The sequence below is a fragment of the Haemaphysalis longicornis genome, unplaced genomic scaffold (assembly GCF_048455015.1).
Source record: "Haemaphysalis longicornis isolate Haplotype H1 unplaced genomic scaffold, Haemaphysalis longicornis Haplotype H1 scaffold_7, whole genome shotgun sequence".
NCBI lineage: Eukaryota > Metazoa > Arthropoda > Arachnida > Ixodida > Ixodidae > Haemaphysalis > Haemaphysalis longicornis.
Window position 1 is genome coordinate 75,761,313 of NW_027526422.1, and position 23,320 is coordinate 75,784,632.

The 23,320-nt window shown below is 51.5% G+C and overlaps 1 protein-coding gene across 1 annotated transcript in view; it reads right to left on the bottom strand.

Annotated features, from left to right (window-relative positions):
• Window positions 1-11,072: 11,072 nt before the first annotated feature.
• LOC144146363 (phospholipid-transporting ATPase ABCA3-like) overlaps window positions 11,073-23,320 on the bottom strand; it is a 143,586-nt gene continuing 131,338 nt past the window's right edge. Inside the window, exon 21 of the mRNA XM_077678321.1 lies at window positions 11,073-11,378. Within this exon, the coding sequence (XP_077534447.1) occupies window positions 11,205-11,378 (174 nt within the window). The 3' untranslated portion in view covers window positions 11,073-11,204. The remainder of the gene's footprint in view (window positions 11,379-23,320) is intronic.

Below are 23,320 nucleotides of genomic sequence, written 5' to 3' on the forward strand. Positions count from 1 at the left end.
CCCATCCCAGCCATCTCTTCGTCGTCTTCAGCAGCTACGCCTCTGCGCCATGTATCGGCTCGTTGTTTCGTCCACTTCAGTTGAGGCCGTTTTAAAGGAAAGTTTTCTACCTGTACCAGCCAAGGGTTCTTTCGTGGCGTGCGGCACAAGAAACTCCCAACGCGGCTGTGGAGGCGGAGGGCGCTTTTCACTCACGGAGCACAGTGTAGATGGCGCGGCGATTGGGAGCCATTACCCAGCGTTCCCCGTGCTCACCCCGGTGGGCGCGTGGGCGCTACCCTTCCTTCGGCTTTGTCGCCTGCTTTAGCGACGGTGTTGGGCCTGGTTTGGCGCAGCATCGCGTACATTGCGCGCTTCCTTCGCACGGCTTGATTAACTTGTTCGACAGCAGCTGCTGGGCAACCCGGAACCTACGGAAGTGCTCGTACGATAAAGATACGTTAAGGATTGGTTTGCAGGGCGGGAACACAAAATGTAGAGACTACGTGCAGACATCTGGCCGCTAGAGAAACGTCACCTTTTGCTCACTGCTTGTCAGTAATGGGACTGCACTTTTTAAATTGCTGAATACCATTTCGGCTGTGTTTTAACAGGTGCTACAAAAGATGAATGAAGCAACCGGTTCTTATAAAAAGCGATTATAAAAGTTATGTCAGCTTTCTCGCAATTCTCAAACTTACGAAGCTATTTAGTTTAGATCTGTATAAATGGGAATCACTAAGCTCACAAGCCGGATTGTTTCGGTGTCTGTCCTTGTGTCGCGCGGTGGTGTAGCCCCGAGGTAGCACATCAGGATGGCTACGTTCCGTTGGCTCACCCCTCGAAAGACACTCCTCTCCATTTTCATTATTCCGAAGGGCTACAGCGGCGGCGTCCGCCGCTCGAGCTCGACTGTGGCCGACGTGGTACCATTCGGGACGGCGCCTCCGTGAATCCCCGGTAACGGCTGGCAGAATCTCTGGTTTCGCTCTTTCTAGAGCCACGTGTGTGAATTCAAGGGACGTCGCATGCGGAATTGCTGTGACGGTCGTTCACAGCTTTGCTTTCCAACCACCTTCACAGTGTGAATTAAAGCCATTTTTTATCAGCTGCTCCTGGTGATGATGTGCAGCTACTCCTCACAATACGACAGCTCCGTACTCCTCAAAGCCCAGTCATCCTGTCTTGCCACCATCGATTCTAGGTCACACTAATAGTGTCACCCGAATCAACACTTGTGCAACTTTAACGAGCACTTCAAATAACGAGCCGAACAAAACGAAACGTTCCGATGCAGTAACTACTTTTCCACAGTTAAGAAGGAAAGATACACGCCGAGTTTGCGCCATCCACTGATCCCGACCACGTTTACAGAATATTGAAATCTGTTGCGGGCATCGTGCTACAGCTCAGAGTGTTTCCAATTACAAATAATGTCGCGTCATGATCATGAGACGCTACGATCCGTTCTATAATAATGACATGAGGATTATTATCATCGTCATTATTATATTATGGAGATGCTGGGCCATCTCTTCAGAGATTTTCGGAACCGCGCGGCCATGTTTACAGTCTAAATAATTAAGTACAGAGAGAGCGCGCCATTTTCACAGAAGGCAATGAAGGTATAGGTGAACGGAAGCAGTTCAGGTCCGTAAGCCTTGCGTAACGTGTCATGGGATCATTACACGTGGATACGTCTTGCTAGGCCCTTGTTTGATCAGCGATTCCGAAGGACCGTTTGTTCATACTTCGCGTTGTATGGTTGCGCTCCCCACTATGACGGAGCTCTTTCCCAGTCATACGACGTAGTAAGCGGGTAATTGAAACTCCGCCACTTTCGACACCAATTTCTGATTATAGCAGCAGTAACTCTTCCCAAATGACAAAGTTACAGTGGGGAATCAGCTTTTCAATCTTTTTAGTGAATCAAAGCTATATGTGGTCTTCCTAATCGCTATAAACATTGCCGGATGTTTCATCTGGTCCCAATAAAAAAGAGAAAAAATCTGGGAATCTGAAAGTGCTTGCGCTTCAGCAACGTCTAGAGCAAAATATGTTTTCTTTAAGACGAAAGGCTTAGATTTATATGTTGGAGCACGCGCGTTGTGAGGTACAGAAAATAGGTGGCCCGAAATAAGTTGCAGTTGCACGAGCCGGGTATTGTGCGCCACGAAAGGGAAACCGCAGTGCGAGACCAGGAAAGAAGGAGGGCTCTGAAAAAGAGCGACGCAGCACGGGCCGTGAAAGGAAAACAGCAACGCCAGAGGAGGGCCGCAGTACAATTGGCGCAGTGCCGTATTGCCGCAGTGCAATACGAGCCGCCATGAGAGGTGAAGGTACCAACGCGAGTGAACAGGATGCTCCCGGCCCAGTCCGGAAGCAATATAATGGCTTGTACAGGAATAAACAGGAACAGTGCATCTTCGGAAATGCTAGAGACTTCCGTCTTAACATAAGCAAGGTAGGACTCACTAGACCAACTATATGCGAAATGCACTGATATTTTCCAAGACAGGCGGGTAGGGGGGCGCTTAACTATCGTTCTGTACAAATGCAGAGCGAAATCAAGGAGAGACCGTCTTAGCAATCACGTACACAAGCAGCGCTTTCGTTTTTATTTTGTTTTTCGACTTTAACGAACAGCTTACCACTCGGCGGACACATTCGTTTTAAGTATACGGTAAGTTCACAGGCGATAAAGGAGTCGTTGGAAGAGTGTGGTATCTGATAAGGCCCTCTGATTTCCCTTTTGTACTAGATTCTGCAGGCTCCCTGCGTCATATGACGAAGTTTCGTATAAGTGTTTAGTCGGGGATTCGCATAAAAGCGGCGGATATATGTAGCAGATGATGAATGTTTGCGAGGGTTCGCCTGGTGACAAGACGAACCAGCAGTCAATTCTTTGTCGCGTCCTGAATCCGGCACATCATTTTGCGTTATCCATCGTGCTTATCGCGCATAATGTCCGTGAAATATATTCCACATTGGCTGGTTCAGGGTACCGATCAATATCTGAGATATGAAGCGTAACTGGCGTGCTGTAAGCTATGAGTGCTCCGCTAGATTATGTAAGCACATGAAACCGATTTGCATTGTAGTGTAAACCCGTAGCATGAGCATCTGAACGACTGCTGCTTACAGAGGTACGGTTAGTAAATTTCAGGGCACTAGAATTACGATCAGCTCCATGCGTATGCCAATTTCACGACACCGGCCTGTGACACACTTGGCGCTTTTTCGGACCGAATTTACCACACTAAGATCGCGTCAGAAGCATTTACGGTCTCATAAATACACCACATTTGCAAACAGAGGGACTGCTCCACAGAATTACGTATTTCCAACGCATACGAACGGAAAATATCAGTCGCGAACGTGCCGCAAAAGAACGGCGACCGTCGTGAGCGGGCTGGAAACTCCCGCGACTGCTTTCGAAAGGGGCCGCTAGGGGGATTGCAGTGGCGCTTCTACAGGCAGTGCTCCAGGCGCATAGGCGAACCATTGGTTCACTGCAGGCAAAGTGACCACGGAGGTGGTGAGCCTGGAAAAAATAATAGTTGGTGCCCGCTGGTTCGTAGTTGAGGTCCCCGCCGGGCGTACGTAGCTGATCCCACTGGTCCCATCTGCACCAGCGAAGCTGAGAGCGGAACGCAACCATGAACCAGCTGTCATAACGTAAGATTTTCTCTTGGGCACGTAGCATAATGGTAACGCACTACGCTCCTCGGGCTCGATTCTCACACGAATTAGAACGCACCCAATTTGGTTTTCCACGTGTTGTCTATCGAGGCAGCCATTGCCCGTACAGGACAAAAAAAAATCCACATTTTCTCACAATGGGGCAGTTAAAACTTTCGCATTTAAGATAATTCAACGTCGTCTTACGCCGTGAATAGCCTTTGCCAAACATATACCGTATTGGCACGATTCTAACGCGCACCTCATCGTCGCTAAAAGTAGGCTTAAAATATGCGTGCGCACTACAATCGGGCTCAAAACCGAAATCACTATCATGTTCCTTGCTTTTGTTTTAATGCTCGAAGGAGGTGGATAAGCAAATTTATGAAGCACAAAAAATGTTTAGTGGCAGCATTGCGTACGCGAATATTTCTTCCAGGTACATGGTGCCATGTCTTTTAGATCTGTGCGGTAGAACCGACGTCCAATGTTTTAGAAATTTTCATCAGTGGATTTACCTGCGTACAACCAGGGGCGCGTTAAAATCGTGCAAATACGGTAACCATAAAGTTCCCATCGCTGCGCAGGGCCGCGACTGCGGTGTCGTAGGGGTTCACCGTGTTTTAGCGCGATCCCTATGTAAGTTCCCCATTCCGCGCTGTCGTGATAAAACCCGTTGTAGTACCTCCGAGGCATAAGAAAAGAACAGCCCAACCGTCTCCGTTTAGGCACGAACAAATTTACACAACCACTGTACGGCTATCTCTGGAGCCAACCTAAGCGTATCACTCAGGCTTAAAAGCGGGGTGCGTCCGAATGCGGTGCGGGATTCTCGGCTTGACAGGGTGATGAATATGCCGCAGAAAGCAAGGCATCTTAATAATGACTTCAGTGCACGATTGCGGGAGTTTTAACGCGAAGCTTTTTATACCTTACTTGAGGCGTCAAAAGAGACAACGCGCTGCAGGAAAGCCAACTTTAGGCAATGCGTTTAACAAAACGACGATGATGATAAGCGGAGAGCACATCAAGCGCCCCAAGAAAACAAAACGTTTCCCGTGGGCGGAATGTAATAAGGGTCCCTCGCGCTGTAAAGTGACGTCTAATTACGCCATACCGACACGGTCAAAGCAGTTTGGATTTTGGCGTTTTCGTTTGGCTGAGTTCGCTTGGGAGATCACGTTGTAAGCATCTGTCCCTGATAAGGGGCTTTGATTTTTTCTACAAAGGACGGTCATTTTTCGGGAATGAAGAGAAACTCGGACACTTTGGTCTGTTTGTATTTCTAGTTGTTTATCTGTATCTGTATCGCCTGAGCCACAGTGGCTCTTAATTACTGCGCACTCACCTGTGATTCATAGGAGTGGTTCTCGCTTCGCGTGAATTTTATATCACGTACAACGGACACGCGGAAGACCTTGAGAAAGAATCCTAAGAGCAGTTCATCACAAAACAAACTCAATGGCGACTTTCTCCGGCACACGCACAAATGATATATTTATACGTAAAGAATAGGATGGTTGACAGCGGCACACACCACCATTTTCCAACCAACAAATTCTATGATGATTTACCCGGGGGCATGTAGCAGTGCTCTGGCCAGGATTATTTCAATTTTTACCTTCCCTGCGCCATCAACCCTGAGTGACACTTGTCAAGCGGAGGAGATTATTGAACATTTCCTCCTATATTGGTAGCGGTTCTCCTCTCTGCGAAAACAAAACAAAACAAAACACTACCTGGAAGTTCCCCTTCGGGCTTGGGTCTTTCGTTGTCGGTTCCTAATTTTTAATTATTTTGGAAATTAAGGCTAGGTTTTTGCCAAGGCGATGTAAATTTGAAGCACCCTTTAGTCCTTCATTCTCGATGCAGGTCTGTTGCCTTGTTATTCAAACGCATCCCTTTCTCGGAACGTTAAAGTAACATTTTTTACGCTTAAATATGATCGCTGTCTATTGTCGCATCACTATTCATTCTTCTTCATTTTAATAATTGTTAATGTGATTTTCACCGCCATTTTCTGGGTTTACGTTTCGCGTACCTTTAATTCTTAACCTTATTCCTAATGAGATCTGTTTGACTTGGCCAATGCACCACAGTGGGTACGGGCCATTGTTTTCTTGGCTTCAGCCATCCAACCAAGATGACTGCCTCACATTAAAACCCAACTCCTCATGACCTTAAATGGTCATGTTCGCACCATCTCCGTCCTACCGGCAAGCAACAGTTTTCTGGATGAACGACTTTTTTTTGTGTTCGCCTATCGAGGCGAAATAATATCTTGCTGTTCCAGCGAGCGTGATACATCAAGCCACCTCAATCGCGACCGTCGTCCGGCGGTGTTTGTGCTGTCATGCCTCGTGCGGTGTTTCCAGAGCCGGTGGCCACACCTCTGAGATTACAATTCCATTTGTAATCACGGCGCGGTGATACCCCCAGCAATAACGTAACAGACGCAATCTTCGTGTTCCACTTCCAACTCCTCCATACCGATCGCCACCACCAGCCGATGACGCGCGCATTCTGAGCCCGACTTTCGCAACATTCAGCGGCTATAGGTGGCGCCAGAAGAACTGCAATATGCCGGTTCGAGAGAACCTGACGCTGAGCCGGGGAGCCAGGTGTATGCTAGGTGTGCACACAGTAGTGTGTCACCGGGTCAGACTAGCGACGTACAACTACAAAAGAAACGCTGCTTTGTAGAAGGCGAAAAATTTCGTGACACGGGACCTGTTGCTGGCTGCAGTTTGGAAGTGGCCTGGCTCGTGTCCGGAGGTATTCCATTTATCGCGCCTAAGTCCTGCTGCCTGTTTGTTTTCAACACTCCAGAAAATGTCACTGGTTCTTTGCTTGCGGCGAGAGTACGACATCTGGCGATGCCCTTTCAGTGGAGGGCGATTATGATAACACTGCGATATACTCTCATGATGCAAGTACACTTTCACGGCGCCTCTCTTCGTGGCGGGGTCGACACGACGATAGCAGCGCGGTAAGGTTTCTCGACGCCTGGCTTCGTAGCACACCTTTTTTGTGGGTGCGTGATAGGCTTCCCGATTTGATGCTTATAACAATTCGTTCCTTCTCGAGAGAAAGAGAGATCAAACTTTATTTGAAGCGGCCCATGGCCGGTGTTGCGACCGGGCGGGGGCACCCAATCCTTGTTCCGTGGCCTCCAACATACGATGGGTAGCGTGTATGATGCGAGCGGCCAGCCGCTGTTGCAGCCGTGAAGAAGTCCAGAGCAGTAGGATAGCGTAACTGTTTACTTCATAGCGAGAGGTGAGCCGAAGCCAAAAAAAAAACATACAATGGCCCGACGGGCGAGGTTACAATACAGACTAGAGCAGAGCGACCGCATGGATTCGCTGCTCAGACAGGAATGAATTTCAGCGTTTGTGCTGCTTCTATTTACACCCAAAAAACGCCCCCAAGAGTAACACGCCACGAACATCACAGACACCCACACGCTCTTTCCATAGTTCGTGAGTCACCCATGGCTTCGTCCCACGTGGCGTCCGAGAGGGGGGAGAGAGTGTCCTTGAAAGGTGCCGGGGTCGCGCTATCGAATGTTGATCGCCGATAGCGAAACGTCTGAGGCGGGGATGTCAAGGCGGGACTCACCGACGCGCAGGTGCCTGAAAGGTGTGGCGCTGGCAGCCGCCGGAGGCGCGTTGCAAAGCGAGGTGACTGACCCGGCATGGCGAGACACGAAAGTACGATTCAGCGACACGCGGGCGCACGTGGTCGATTCCCACGTGGTGGCTGATGCGGGAAAATACGGCGGCGTTGGCCGATTCGTAACACCGGGCTGCCGAAAATGGGGTTCTGGTGGGCTCATAATGCGTACAGACGGGTACCCCGCAAGAGTCAGGTCCCCGCATGAGGGCAATATGCCGGACGAGCCGAGGCCAGACGATTGGGCTAACAGCAGGCGGTGAGCGTCTGAGTTTTCACATGAGTATGGAATGTGGGGTGGTAAAAAGTGTGGATGAAGAAAGTGGAGTGATCGCGTGGCGCGAGAACAAGTCCAGTATGTTTAACGTCGGGACAGGCACCACACCTGACAGTGGGGCGTGCCATCTCGGGTCATTATTTAGTGAAGAATTAGGTCACAAGGAAGGGAAAGAGTCTGAGCCTGGCGGATGTAAGTGTCTCTGCGGCGTGTGAGATCCGAAGTGGGGAAATGAATGTTGCGGCGGGAACTGTGGAGGTCGTTCAGCTGTTGCCTCCGAGCCTTGGGGTTAGCGGCGCGTTGTTCTTTAGGTCTGTATATAGCCTTGCAGCCGGGGTTGAGGGGCGCCCGGCATGAGCCCTTTCATTCCCTAGAATTTCCTGGTGTCTAGGGACCCATTCTAGAAAGACTAGTAGGCGTCTGTGGGCTGCCATGTAGCATGTGAGCTCTTGCGAAATGCTGAGCTAAGGAGTTAGTTGCGGATTTCCGCAGGGCGCCTTGACTGTCCGTGCGGATGGTAATTTGGTCAGTTGAATGGGTTTGCAGCATGATCGAATCTGCATTGACATGTATTTCAGGAGGTGTACAGTAAGGTACATTACAATGTTGACGGATGATGCCTTTACGTGGACCTATCGCGACAGTTGTGGATATGTTGTTTGTACACGTGGCGTCTGTGTAATATGGGTCATGTGATTGGCTAGAAGATGGACGGCTTTGGTTCGGCCCCTGCCGCGGTCTGAGGACGGGTCCAAGTGAAGCGCGATGGGTTTGACCGTTATTCTAGGAACAGTCCCATGGTGGAGGTTCTTTTGGTAGAGGAGATAAGTGGAATGTCCCAAACCCTATAATAGCCAGGATGGTGCGGCCTTGCGTTGACGTTGTGAGCCTGTGCTATTGGGCAGCGACGTGGACGGCTACATTCCCCTCAAAGGTATTGTGGAGGCCAGTGTCGGCAATGAGATAATTTGAAGCGTACATGGGCTTCGTTCGTAGGTATTTCCGGGTGGCGATCTCCAATTTATTGTTTTGAGTTTTCGTGAGTTTACGGTAGGGAAGGGCGTACAGAATTCTGGGAAAGATTGTGGCTTCTATTTTGTGAAGCTCGTGTTCATTGAAGCCAGTGTTGCGGCGGCAGACTCGACGAAGTATGTAATTGATTAAATTGGTCTGATTGACAGTAGCTTTGGTCCCCACTGTGCTCTTCTCATCTTGTTGCCATATAAAGCTGAGAATGCGGATGTGTGAACGTCAGGAGAATCGGTGGCCGTTGACGGTGAGGCTGATGAGGGAACGATAGAGGTCTGTTTATTTCCTTCTCTTTTAGATGCAAAGCATCTCTTAGTCGACCCTCCATCGTCCGGCGTCCGCATCTCTCCTCCTCTCCACAACAGCTGTGATAACGCCGCTCTCTGTCTTCCCTCCTCCTCTGCACACCACCTGTGCGCTATGCGCGCTGCTCCTCATGTCCCCTCTACCCACCAGCTGTCCAATGACGCGCATGCGCGCTGCTCCTCTCCACTCCCTCTGCTCTGCAAATAAACCCCGTCCGCGCTACGCTCAGTTGCTTCTTCGGTACTGCGCCATCCGATGACTGGAAATGGACGCCAACGATTTTTGCGCGTTCCGGCTCAGCTGTGGCCCTTAAAGCTTCCCGCTCTGCCGCCCTTTCATCGCGCAACCGATCCTGCTCCGATTGAACCAATTCCAGCAGTTCGGCGCGCACCATGCACGGCGTGCACGCGCGTGCACGGTTCGAGCTACGAATTCTACCTCTCGCGTTCCAAAAGCTTGGCTAGTCGCAACGTACCGTCTGCGGTATACGACATGGAGCAGGACCGAAGTGGTCGCACCTTTCTGAAGCGACCCGCTTGCAGGGCGTCGTTTTGATTGATTGATTGATTTTAGGGTTTTAACGCGCCGACGCAACGCAGGCGATGAGGCGCGCGGTAGTGGAGGGCTCCGGATTAATTTTGACCACCTGGGGATCTTTATCGTGCGCCGAAATCTCGTACACACGGGCGTTTTTGCTTTTCGCCTCCATCAGAAAAGCGGCCGCCGCGGCCGGGAATCGAACCCGCGACCTTGTGCTCAGCAGCGCAACGCCTTAGCCACTGAGCCACCGCGGCGGGTTTGCAGGGCGTCGCTCGCGAAGCACACCGACAAGAGAGCCGCCATCCCACAAATGCAGATTTCGCTGCACATTTCATTTCCGTGCTTTACCGATTCCTGTGACAGTGGAATCAACCACAGTTTTTTACACATATCTTACATCAACCTATGTGGGTACGACTGTGTTGCATTTCCCCGTTATACTGTAGCAAGAAGAGAATGAGCTTTTTTATTCCTATAGCATTATTAGGCTAATTTTTTGAATTTGCAGTGGCATCCACCCGTCTGCTATCATCCGTGCTCATCTAGCGTCCACGGAAGTACGTCACCGTTGCAACCAGGAAGGTATGACTGAGGCAGGCAGAGGCGAAGGCTCCCGTGATTCTATATTTCGCGCAGCAAGAACTGACACGTATAAAGGAGAGTGATAGTACATTCCGAGACGACAGAAAAGATACGCGAATACAACAGGCGCCACGGCTCGCTATCAAGTTCGTTCCACGCTCTGTCAGTTGCACATAGCTGGGAAGACCGTCGCTAGCCATACCCTCAACTGACGGCATCCCACCTAAGCGGCTGCCTCATCGTGACTAATGCCGGCGCACACATTGTGTCAGCTAATAAAATAGGAGTGGGGCAGAAGATTATTGCCCATGTCTAGAAAAGAAAATGCTAGATTATGAGCAGAAAAACAAGTGTATCCTACTAGGAAAATAAACTCAGCCTATAGCGTTTATGTACAATTTTTCAAATCTATTTTTGTGTTCTCGCAGTTTTGTCCCCATCACAATGTGTGTTATTTAAATTAAATGGTCGGCAAAAAAATGATGTGCACTATTTTGTTTAAAACGTTCAAGTTAATCCGCTAAATGAACCCCAATTGGAACACGACCCGGTTCAAATTGGCATTAGGATAGTCACCCGAACGTTCCTTAATTTAAATTTTCTTAATTGCCCCACGTCATCCTGCCGTCAGTACATGGCAATCCGTGGCTTATACTTGGTGGCTTATCCAAAAGAACTCGTACCAAAACCCGATTGCGAACAGTTGCGACACGTGCCACGGGTGCAAAGACAGAACAAACCCAGAAAACATGCTATGGGCTTGTCGGTAAACGACCACGGTAGGTAGCAACACCACTAGTATGGAACGATAGGAGGCCGTATTGCTCCGCTTCAACCCAGCGGTTCACGTTCTTAGAAGCTGTTTAGGTGGCCTGAAAGGCTGCTACTGACCAAATGATCTCGGTCGACGTCCAGCATTACTTGCTGCCACTCTATTCATAAACTCATTGCGTCACTCTCTCCAAGAAATGGGGTAGATTTTTTTTTTTGAGCAGTGGTCACCTTTATTTTTACAGACAGAGCACCTATGCACACACTGTTTTACTCATTGCTCGCAGTGTTAAGTCTTTCACAAGGGAATCGAACAAAGCAAACACTGGTGAGAAGCAAGAATCTTTGGCGGAGCCTGAATGTCCTATGGAATCTGCCGCAGAGCCCCACCAGCTTTGGCGAAAGCTATGAAGATCTGCTCCACAGTGTTGTCACCAGCGATGGCGTATTCAAGCGCGAAGTCTTTCTCGAGGGCCTGCACTTTTGTGAAAAGCTCACTCCACGGGATGCGCTCCGCCAGGTGATAGCTGAACATGTTCTGAAAAAAAGAGGGCATTTCGCGCCATTAGAGAAGCGTAACAAAACTTTCCTCACCCTTCGCGGCGTCTTCACCCTGGTTATGCAAGTGATGCACATTGTAGGAAACATTACATCATGTGGGGAGAAAACCCACGATCGCTCAAAGTAACAACTATATGAGCTATACAAACAGAATAAGACAATTTAATTTGACATTTGAGTCCCCTTCGGCTGGAGTACAACGTTTCGAACATTTATTTAAATCACAACCACGTAGTACGCCGCTCCCTCCGGCGACGTCCTCCTTCCCCGTCGAAGTCTACTCCCGAATCGCCACCGACACCAGCGCTCCGCCATCGCCCGTCGACGCGTCAACCAAGGCAACCACCTCTACCATCGGATGACTTCAAAATAGGCATCCGCCCAAGAAACGGCCTCCAGCTTTCCCGTGCGGACCCCATTTCTCTCACTGCGTCAATCGCTCGGGAGATCGGGCTCCCCACTACACCAGCACCTTTCCAGCTCCGCGTTGGTGCAGAGCAGAACGTCATAGTCGTCAGCACACCTTCTCCAGCAGCTGCACGAGCGCTCGAAAGCCTCCAGAAGATTGTGGTCTTCGGCAACCGACACGAGGTCTCAGTCTACCCAATCACTCCGGACAATTCCTGCCGTGGCGTCATTCACAACATCGCACAAGAACATCCAGAAGAGTACGTCAAGTCACTCATTACTGCTCCCGGATACGAGGTTCTCACAGCTCGTCGCCTCGGAGAGTCCAAAGCCTTCGTCATAACATTTCGAGGCAAGCGAGTGCCGTACTACGTTTACGTCAACCAAGCCCTGCTCCGATGCTACCCTTATCGCCGCACGGTCGCCTTTTGCACCCTCTGTCATCAAACGGGCCACCGAGCGGACGTTTGCCCCTCTCCTCCAGCCACGCCCAAGTGCAACGTGTGCGGTGCCCCCCTCAACGAGCCTCAGCACATCTGCACACCGCGGTGTGGGCTTTGTAAAGGCCCACACACCACCGCATCTAAAGACTGCCCCAAGCGGTACCTGCCCACCGTGTACAAGGCCAAGAAAACTCCGAACAAGTCCACATCGGATGGGCCCTGCCGGTCGCGCTCCCCCTCTCCTGGCTCGCGACGCAACCGGGGACCTCACCGTTCGAGCTCAAGACCGAGCCGAGATCACGGTCGAGGGCCACAACACGGACGGTCAACCACCAAGGAACGCGCGCCCAGCCAGGCACGCAATCGAGATCAGACCCCAGGGACGCAACGCAAGCCACCCAGAGATCAACGCTCGGCCAGCTCCTCAGTCAACAGGAGCTCCGCGCACAAAGAACCACGCCACGAGGACGCACCCAAGGTGAGCTGGGCAGGAGTAGCGGCCTCCAGAGCTGATAATAAGTATGGCGCACTCATAACTCAATTACAAGCTGAGAACGCGGCTCTCAGACAGGAACTTGCAGAACTGCGTGCGTCCTTAACAAAAACAGCAGCCAACCCCCCTGCACCCTCCCCGCAACAACTTTCTCCCGCTATCAAGCGTCCCCGAACTTCCCTCCCACCGGGCAGTGATGCAACCCCCCCTCTTCCCACAACCCTCCCACCAATTTCGGGCCAGGCGATGCCAGCAAACCCCACGCCATTTATCACTCGAGACGAGGTGGTGGGAATACGTTCTATGCTACAGCAGCTGACCGCCTCGCAACAAACTATTACTGACCAACTGAACCAGACCATGCAAGCCCTCAAAGAAATGAATACCAATTTCGAAGAACGCCTCTCGAAAATGGAAGCATTTATTCCTCAGTGCACTCGCGTCACTACCTCCCTTCCTCCTCCACCCAAAGATGCCATGGAAGAAGATGGGTCCTCCTAATAAGAATAGTCGGAGCCGCGGCGAAACAATTGTTTGGCAGTGGAACTGCCGCGGATTCCGCGAAAAACGCTCAGAACTGATCCAGTATATTACAACACAAGAAACACCTCCACACGTTGTCGCATTGCAAGAAAGCAACACCCACGCTTCGCTCCCCGGCTATATCACTTTTCATGCGGATGGCACGCGGGTGTTACACACGCTGGTATCCAGGTCTATCACCGCTATACAGCACTCCCTTCCATTAGCAGGAGCCCCAGGCGTACTACTAGAACTACTCCCCGCCAAGGCATCAAAGACTTCCTTACCTATCTTCCACCTTAATGTCTACTGCAGGCCCAAATGTTCTCCGCAGGCCCTAAATGACACGCTGGAACTGGCGCGAAAGAAAGCTGGGAAGCACCAACTCATCGTAAGTGGAGACTTCAATGCGGCGCACCCCCTTTGGGGTTACACTTACGCTAATCCAAGGGGCAACTACCTTCACAAGTACGTAGACGAGAAGGCATGGCAGATACTCAACGAGCTCAGCATACCCACTCGCACGGGCACAAGCGTCTCTCGCGATACTACGCCAGACCTCGCCCTGAGCAACCAGCAGGTGACGTGCGTATGGCGAAACAAGCAAGAGGCACTGGGCAGCGATCATTTCCTTATTGAATTAATCATTTCAGGCCCGGAGCTAGTCCGTACAGTGGGACGTGCTGCCCTGACAGATTGGTCCGGTTTCCGAAAACTGAGGTCAGCGCGCAGCACAGAGGACACCGCAGATCCGGCAGAGGAAGATCAATATTCCGCATGGATAGCCCAACTTATTCAGGACCAGGCCGCTTGTACTACTAACATAAAGACAAATACCGACAATCCCTGCGTAGACACGCACCTTCTACACATATGGGAAGCTAGACGCAGCCTGCAAAAGCGCTGGAAAAAGCAGCGGCACAATAAAAAACTCCGCATCCGCATTGCGCAGCTCAATGAAAAGGCGGCCAAATACGCACGCGAACTGTGCCGTGAGAGTTGGCTCTCCCTTTGCGACGCCATGGGAAACCACGTGAGCACGTCAAAAACATGGAAAATTCTTCGTTACCTCCTGGACCCCTCCTCTTCGAAGGCAACGTCATCAAACCAACTACGGGCCCTCCTGCACAATCACTCAACCGACACACTTTTAACGAACCTCGAGGCAAAATTCTTCCCGCCCGGTCCGCAACAGAGCCACACAGACTACGATGGATCGCCGAACCCCTCATTGGATCAAGACATCCTCATCTCGGAGGTACGAGCGGCACTGTCCCGGATACGGAAAAACACCGCGCCAGGTCCTGATGGAATTTCCAACAGGCTACTAGCCAACCTCGATGACGACTCTCTCGTGTCCCTCACCGCGTGCCTCAATAGAGTGTGGCGAGAGGGCAAGATCCCTGCAGAATGGAAGCTCGCCTACGTTCACCTCATCCCCAAACCGAACAAGACCCCTTCTATTGACAACCTACGACCTATATCGCTAACGTCCTGCGTCGGTAAACTCATGGAGCATATCGTCCTCGCTCGCCTCCAGCGTCACCTAGACGATCGGAACCTCATACCAACCTCGATGTTTGGATTCAGACCCCACCTCTCCACCCAGGACATTCTCCTCCAGATTAAAGAAGAAGTCATGACCCCTGCCAACCGACACTCCCCCACGGCAATGCTGGCATTGGACTTCAAGGGGGCCTTTGACAATGTGTCCCATTCAGTCATTTTGGCCCACCTGCGAGAGCTACATTGCGGGGAACGCACGTACACTTACGTGCGAGACTTCCTTACTAAGAGGCAAGCGGTACTCCACGTTGGCGAAGCGAAGTCCAACCCCATCAACCTGGCGAGCAGAGGCACTCCACAAGGAGCAGTGCTCTCCCCGATGCTATTTAATATCGCCCTAATCAAACTGCCACAACGCCTTGCAGCTCTTCCGAACACCAAGCATGCGCTCTACGCCGACGATGTGACAGTTTGGACGGGCACAGGCTCGTGGGGGGACATGGAAGCTCGCCTTCAAGAAGCGGCCGATGTGGTCACTGAGTACGCCAAATACTGCGGACTCTCGTGCGCCCCGCAAAAGTCTGAGCTACTCGTGGTCCAACCAGGAAGACCCAAGCGTGACCCACCTCCACCGGTCGAAATACACCTCGAGGGCCACATTATCCGCCCCACTCCTCAAATCAAGATCCTTGGGATGGTCTTCCAGCAAGATAAACGGAACTCCACCATCATAACTCGGCTGAAGCACACTACGGATCAGGTATCCCATATGCTGCGCCGAATCATCACGAAGAGGCGCGGCTTCGGGGAGAATGCGGCGCTACGTCTCGTGCACGCCTTCATTATTTCCCGCATCACGTACGCGATCCCATATGCGCTTCTCAACAAGCACGAAGAAGAAAGTGTCAATGCAATAATTCGAAAATCATACAAGCGCGCACTGTGCCTTCCCACAAACACATCCACCTTGCTACTTCTTCAACTCGGTATCCACAATACGTCGTCTGAACTAGTTGAAGGACATCTTTTACAACAATACCGACGGCTTTCTCTAACCAACGCGGGCCGCCAGGTCCTCTCAGGACTGGGAATAAATACACCGGGCTACAATGGCCCCCTTCTAGAGCCCCTCCCCCGACCTACTCCAGAACTCATTAAAGTACAACCCTTGCCGCGTAATATGCACCCTGAGCACCACAGTGGACGGCGCAAGGCTCGCGCGGAGGCCATCTCACGACAGTACAGTCGAGATGCTGACGCGGTCTTCACAGACGCGGCAGCATACTCCTCCTATCCAGCGTTCGCCTTGGCAGTAAGCCCCGCCCAAGGAGGACAGGCTATCACTGCCTCTGTCAAAACACTTTCACCAGCTGAAGCTGAAGAGGCGGCAATCGCACTTGCCATCTGCTCTACCCAGGCTACTACTGTTGTGACGGACAGCCAACAGGCCTGCCGACACTTTCAGGCCGGAACCGTTCACGCTGCGGCCCGCGCAATGCTACTCCGCCACCCGCCGCAGCGACAGATCCACATAATATGGACTCCAGCCCATCTGGGAGTGAATGGGAACGAGATGGCGCACGACCTCGCGCGAGAAATGACACGCCGCACGAGGAGTGCAGACACCGCCTCGGAGAGATTTACTCCCCTCCTGACATATACAGAAATGACGCAACATCTACGCCTGGCCCGACGCACCCTTCCCCCACCGCACCGACACCTCTCTATCGAGCAGGCACACCACTACCGTGCCTTGCAAACAAACACCTTTCCCCACCCAAAAAGAGTCTGCCACTACTCCGAAGAAATTACGTCCCCTAGCTGCCCCTTCTGTGCAGCAGAGTGTACTCTCTTCCACATGGTTGGTGGATGCCCCTCCCACCCTCTCCCCAAGCCGAATCCTTACAACTCTCCCGAGCTCTGGAGGCGCGCCCTATCCAGCTCATGCCTGTCCGACCAGCTTCGGCTGGTGGAGCGGGCTGTAGCGGCTGGCAAGGCATATGGGGTCCTGGACTGAGGACTTCACCTCCTGAAGAGTCCACGCAACCTTTTCCCTCAATAAAGATGTTTATCCTCCTCCTCCTCCACGTACGTTCGACTCGCATTATTTCTTGTATTCGTTCGGGGTGCTACAGGCCTTGTGCCACCAATTCACACGTAGTATTGGGTTGAAGGCGCGACATCCTCCTGATTAACGAGAGGTAATGGTTTCCTCCACTAAAATTACTTTTTGTTACTTGTATGCTTCATCTACATCGCAGGAAAAATTGAGGACTGGGTGGGTTACTATTTTCCAACGGCACCGTGCAGACAGGACGAAGAAGGATACGAAAAGAGACAGGAACAATGCGTCCACTTTGCTTAAAGTCGCTTAGGGGCGGAGCTCCTGTTGCTGGGGCCAAGTCCCTCGTGTACACTAGTTCTCGAGGCGACCGCTAGAGGTGCAGCTGTGCAATAGTTCATAGGTCGCTTGCTAGACGGCGCGCCTACTCCTCCGTCTCCGCTGCTATGGACAAAGGGTTCCACCTATGATTCTTTCACCCTTTTCTCACCTTCCCTTTTCCTCCATCTTTACTTCAATAAAGTTTATTCCGTCAGACTCCGCTGCTCACTCGGGCGCGCGCGCTACTCATCATGAACACTTTGCAAGCGAAGGCAGCGGCAGGGAGAGCTCGCAACGCGGCTGCAATGCGGGCCCGCCGCGAAGACACCGCGGTGAGAGCTCGCGAGGCAGAGGCGGCACGCAAGCGGCGGCATGATAACCTCGAATCGCAGCGGGCGCGGGAAGCAGCGGTAAAGCGCCGAAAGCGGTCGCTACCTGAGGTTGGTGGCGCCGACGCGCGCTTCAAGCGCGACTTCTTCGATCGCTCGTTCGGCCTCAGCTATAAGGTATGCGACCGCTTGTGGTTTGATAACAACCTCACCACCATCGCCTCATATAAGTGTATACATAACCACCCCTATAACAACGTGTCGAGTAATTATATGATGTCTGGCCGAATGTTCCACGGTTTTACCGATAAGCATTGGAGCTTCGCCCCACTAATCATCATTCACTTCGTGGAGATGGCGGATTTTTTTTTAACACGAGCTATTTCATCCCCAACCATGTTGCTAACACTTACACAGGAAATAAATGCCACTAGCCTGCAAGTCAAAACTGATGTACTGAGCATTCGAGGCTTTCAAGGTGTGGTCATGTAGCCACTGCATCGCTGTAACCTCGAAAATTTGCAGAAATCAAGGACTGTTGTTAACAACATACCCTAGGCTAGGCTGCCAAAACTAGTGAAATAACGTACCAGCAATCACGGCGGTTGCTATATGTTTTATTGACTCAACATATATCTGCCATTGCTTCAACAAATCTCGAACGAATCTCTAACGATCTTCTTTACAAGGCTTACTTTACCTAAGCGCATAGGTCGGCAGACTCGCTCACCAGTGCACTCACACACCCCCACTCCCCTCTTATGAGTAGTGGTGAGTGAGCCTCGCCATCTTGTTTACCTGGCAAGTCTGAGTGGAAGTGAGTTCAGGTCTCACGCGCACTGAGCCCTACTCAACTCTCGCGACTGCAAGCGCCACTGGCGGCGAGCCCCACTCACCACTCGTGAGTGCGAGAGCAACTCCCGGGGTACCCCGCTCACCACTCGCCGCGAGCCCCACTCACCACTCGCGAGTGCACTCACTCTACTCACGCCATTTTAGGTGCTTACCGCGGTGAGCGCCACATTGCACTCGTGCTCGCTGTTGGCTATTCGTCGGAGGAGCCGCTCGCTGTGATGGTTGTTAATTGCGGGATTTCTTTTAGCTTCGCAAACATGTCGTCAATGAGCACCTGCTAAGGGGCACCAAAGAAAAGAATTTTCCGGTGGCGTGTTGATTTAGAAATATGATTTCAATGGCCTTCTGACGCCGTAATGCACTAATACTGTTTTGTTTCATGACTCATGGAGGGTCTGCTGCACAGACTCTCGTGCGAAGGAAGACAAAAGTGGTGAGCGCGAGCGCGAGGGAGTGAATGGTGACGGCGAATGGTGAGCGTGAGTGAGTGCAAGTGGTTATGGTGAGCGGTGAGCGTGAGTGTGAGCGGTGAGGGTGACTGGTGAGCGTGAGTATGAGTGAGTGCACGAGAATGAATGAATGACTTTTATTTGGGAAGAGGCCTGAGGCCCTGGTGGTGGTTGGGGGGAAAAGGAAAAGGGAAGACCCGTATTACAAATAATGATCACATGACGTTGTAATCGTTTAGAGTTCCTCTTCCGGTTAGCTGCAGGAACGGTTTGAGTGTTCACATAGGCACTGGTCGTTGGTATGTGGAGCACTGTTCACACTGTTCACACTGTTCACACGAGGATCACACGAGTATAGTCGCGTGCACGAACACTCGAAAAAAGGGTGGGAGTCAGTCAGCCACTGTACAACTCTGTACAGACCACTTTGTACAGCAAAGTTTGCTACCCTTTCAAGGGTGCGTGGATCGCCTCTAATAAGCTGCAAGTGCTCAGATAGTGATTGTGGGGCCGCCTGGGACTCTAGGAGTTGCTCTCTGCCACTTGAGAATGCTGAACAAGACCAAACTAAATGAAAGAGGTTGGGGATAGTATGCGCCGCACAGAAGGTACATTTAGATTCCGAAGCCTGATTTCTCGTCCATTTAGAAATGACGTCCGGTGTGTAAGCCGCATCCGCATACACCTTGTTGGCGAATACTTCTTCTCGTCTCGATAGCGTCTTCAAAGGAGTACTGACGCGAAATTTCTATTTTTCAGTTTTTATGCTGTAAAGAATACCTATTGGCCCAGTAATTACGAAAATCGAACCGAAAGCCGTCAGCCGCCAACACAGAATTAATTATAGCACGTTTATTGCAACCAATTTCAAATTTGGTCGCCGCGCGGTAAAATGGCCGTTCGAAGGCCAGCCTGCAAGTATGGTCCCTAGAAATCTGCAAGCGGGCCAGGCTTACGTCATGGTCTCACCCGTGACGTCAGGGACGTTTTTCTTTCCTCTATGCGTTCGCCGCATCGTCTGCTACGATTTCACATGGTCCGCGACTCGCCCGCGCAGTCGACATGTCTGAATCGTCAGACTCGGATGAGTCACTGCCACCCGACAGACAGAATAACTTTATTTGGCCAGGCGATTAGGCCGGCGATGTCTTCACCGTCGTCCGTTTTTTAATATCACTGCGGCTCGAACCGGCGCAGACCGTGATAGCAACAGCTTGTCGCCACTCTTCTAATCAATCTGATCACGAAAAAGAAGCTCCACATGCGAGAAAGTAGATGTTAGTGTGTTAAAAATTGTGCTAGGAGTTGTTATCAGCGCTGAATTTAAAAGTGGCGTTCACATATTTGCCGCGATGGTAAGCCTACGCTGACCGGAAGCGGAGGTTCGGCGCTCCGACCCAGCACTGCCGGCACCATGGTGCGGCGAGCGGCCGAAAGATGGCGCCACCTGCGCGCTAGAATCAAAACAGGCCGCGGCAGATGTCTTGGTCGCCGATCGCTGGAATGGAAATTATTGCCAAAATAAAGCTTCATATGCGAAAAAGGGGATGATAGTGTGGTGAAAAGTTGTGTAAGGGATGGTCATTCGCAGTTGTACAGATACCAGCGATTAAATAGTCGCCACGATACCAACGATACTAATGCTGTATTCGGGTGGTCGCTCTGATACTCCGACTCGGAGTACGCCGATGCGCCGCTTCCCCCAATCCGAGCAAGAGTCACCGCTCCCCAACCGAACGCGTACCCGATCTTGGAGTAGCACGCGACCGTGGCGCCGCGGCACGGCCAAAACGGCAACTGCAAACAGCCAGGCCGGCCAAGGTGTCTCAACAAATGGCGGCCTCCGTATCGGACGCGTTAGCTCCAAGCCAAAGTTCCCCGACATCAGCCGAGCGCCTGTTATTCGCAATGATTGAAGGTAAGAATAGGTGTGCACAACCTTGCGAACGTATTCCTGCACTTTGAACACTGGAAGTGGTTCGGCGAACAGTTCGGCGAACTTCGCAGCGTAAACGTGCGAGTCGTCGTCGTCTGAGCTGCTGTCCTCCTCGGCGTCGATTTCGAGCTGCAGAAGTAGCGGAGACGGCTCTCCTACACTCAACAGGCGTCTCCGTTTCGACATGATGCGGAGAATAGCACGAGAAGCAAAATCGTCGAAACACTCCCACAACTAACCGCTGTCGAGGCCTCAGCACAGAAAGGGAGGATTCAGCGAACGCCACCGACTGGGCAGGCGAGCGGGGCAAGCGGGGCGAGCCAGAGGCGAGCCGCGGCGGCCGGGGTCACGTGACCCAATCGCCTCCGGATTTCGGCGGCACTCCAACTTCGGAGTCAGAGCAGTCGGAGGTGCTCGGAGTGGAGTACGACGCTCTGAGACGACCAACCGAACATGCGTCGAGCGCTCGGTTTCGACCACCCGAACACGGAGTCGCTTTTCGGAGTGCTCTAGAGCGCTATAAAACGACCACCCGAATACAGCATAAGCCTAAAGTTCCCAACACCCAAAGTGACCCGTGCAACCCCGAGCCCGCTGGCTTGGGCGACCGTTCTTGCGGCCGCCGGCGCGCACGAACTCAGTCCACGTTTAGCGATGCATGTCGTCCCGTGGAAAATAATGCATCTTGGCGTCGTCGTCGATTTGCTCGGACAGGCTTCCACGAGCAGTACTTCGCATACCGCGAGCTTGCCGTAGCACAACTTGGGCGAGCTCGGCGATGCGCACCGCCGCGTCGCCGCGGTGCCCGTCGACATCCCGCAGTTTTCGGCACCAGTGCCGAACACCATGCGCCGGCAACGAACTGAAGAGCAAAGACGTCGAACACGCAACGTTTACAAGCATTGCTCACACAGCTACGCCCACGTCTCCTGCCCAAACGAATACCACCGACAACAGCAGCGCAGGATATCGTTTCCGGTTCTGAAAACGACTATATGACGTCACCCTGAACCGGCCAGACACGCAGGCCAATGTTTCGCCACGCCGAAAGCGATTGCGCTAGTGCTGCCGATTTGTGGAAGCTCGCGGCCTGGACAATCAAAATCGATTTTAGATGTGATTCCGGCCTCGGATCGCTGCAAACATTTCTGTGAGGCATCTGCACAAACTACTGAAGCCAATTATATAATTTTTTTAGGTATCAAAATTTGGTGTCAGTATTCCTTTAAAGGTGTCAAAAAACCAGGTGGGGAAGCTTCAGCTAATCGTTGTCTGCTGAGTAGTTTTAATCGTCGGTACTCTTGTTGCCAGTTGGTAGTGGGTACGTCTGTTTGGGCGGACGCAGCGCACTCAGTGACGACAGGGGGTACCAAGGGAGGATTTTGTACACACTCCCGGGCAGAATTATGTGCCAGTTCGTTGCCCTGCGCTCCTGGTGTATGTGCTGGGGTCCAAGCCATGCGGACTTTGATTCCTTCAAAACTGAGTTCTTGTACCGTTTTTAGTATGGAATTAGCTGTAAAATTTTGCGTGAAGGCTTTGTTAAGCTCCCTGAGTGCCACGTAAGAGTCTGTTACGCCTCTGAATTTCCTTGTTTGTAGCTGTTCTGAATGATTCTGAATTCTTTGTAGAGCGCCTAATATTCCAAAGATTTCCGCTTCGTCGGTCAGTCCACACGTGTTAGTAATAGTGCGAGACCCATCCAGCTGAGGAAGTTCTGGGCACTTCCATGCGATGGCTGCAGCAGTGTCAGTAACGGCAGCTCGGTAAAAAGATCAACTTCGCCTTCTTCTTTGTCGTTGGACAGCTTTTGCACATATCTCTCCCTGGCCTCCGGGTGACACCGAGATATGGGGCGCCGACGAATGATACCATGAAAGGGTCTTTCCCATGGTGAAAGCGTTTTCTGGACAGTTCTTGTTCTAAGAGTTTTCCTCGTAGACCAGAGTGAGAGTATCCCCATAGGCTATTTTTTGCATTAAAGCCTCCTCCAATAATTATTGGACCAGAAAATTCAACGAAAAGAGGTGAGTTATCCAGTCGTAGGTGTCTGTAGTTTTGGAATTGAATTGTGGCCTGTAGTAAACGGAGACGACAAGCATGGCTTTGCCTCCAGGAAGTTGGATTCGAATGATGATAACCTCACTATTAGAGTTGCTAGCGGCAACCCACCTATGTTGAACGGCCTGGCAAGAAAAAATATTTTTCTGTGAAATTGAGTGGCGCCTGGTTTTGTCGAGAAATGACTAATTGGTATCGTCACGAATTCTACACCAACTCTTCCAGCTAGGAGCGTCCCGTGTCACAAGGAGCTCCAGGTGCCTAAATAAGAGCTCCCGTACGATACGTCCACGGTTCTGCGATGTGTAACAGTTCAGCTAGCATAAACCTCGGCGCCTTTACAATTCCTATAGTTATCATTACACGATATGGTTGCCAAGGAGGCCTAACAGCTCTTAAAGCTATATTCCAGTGCACGCAGGGGAAAATAAATATTGTACGTGGATGGGCACTCAAGTGGCTACTGCACGTACAGCTGCTACCGGGATGAATCGATACGACTGAAGAGCGCAAGCATTTTCCTCTTATAGGGAC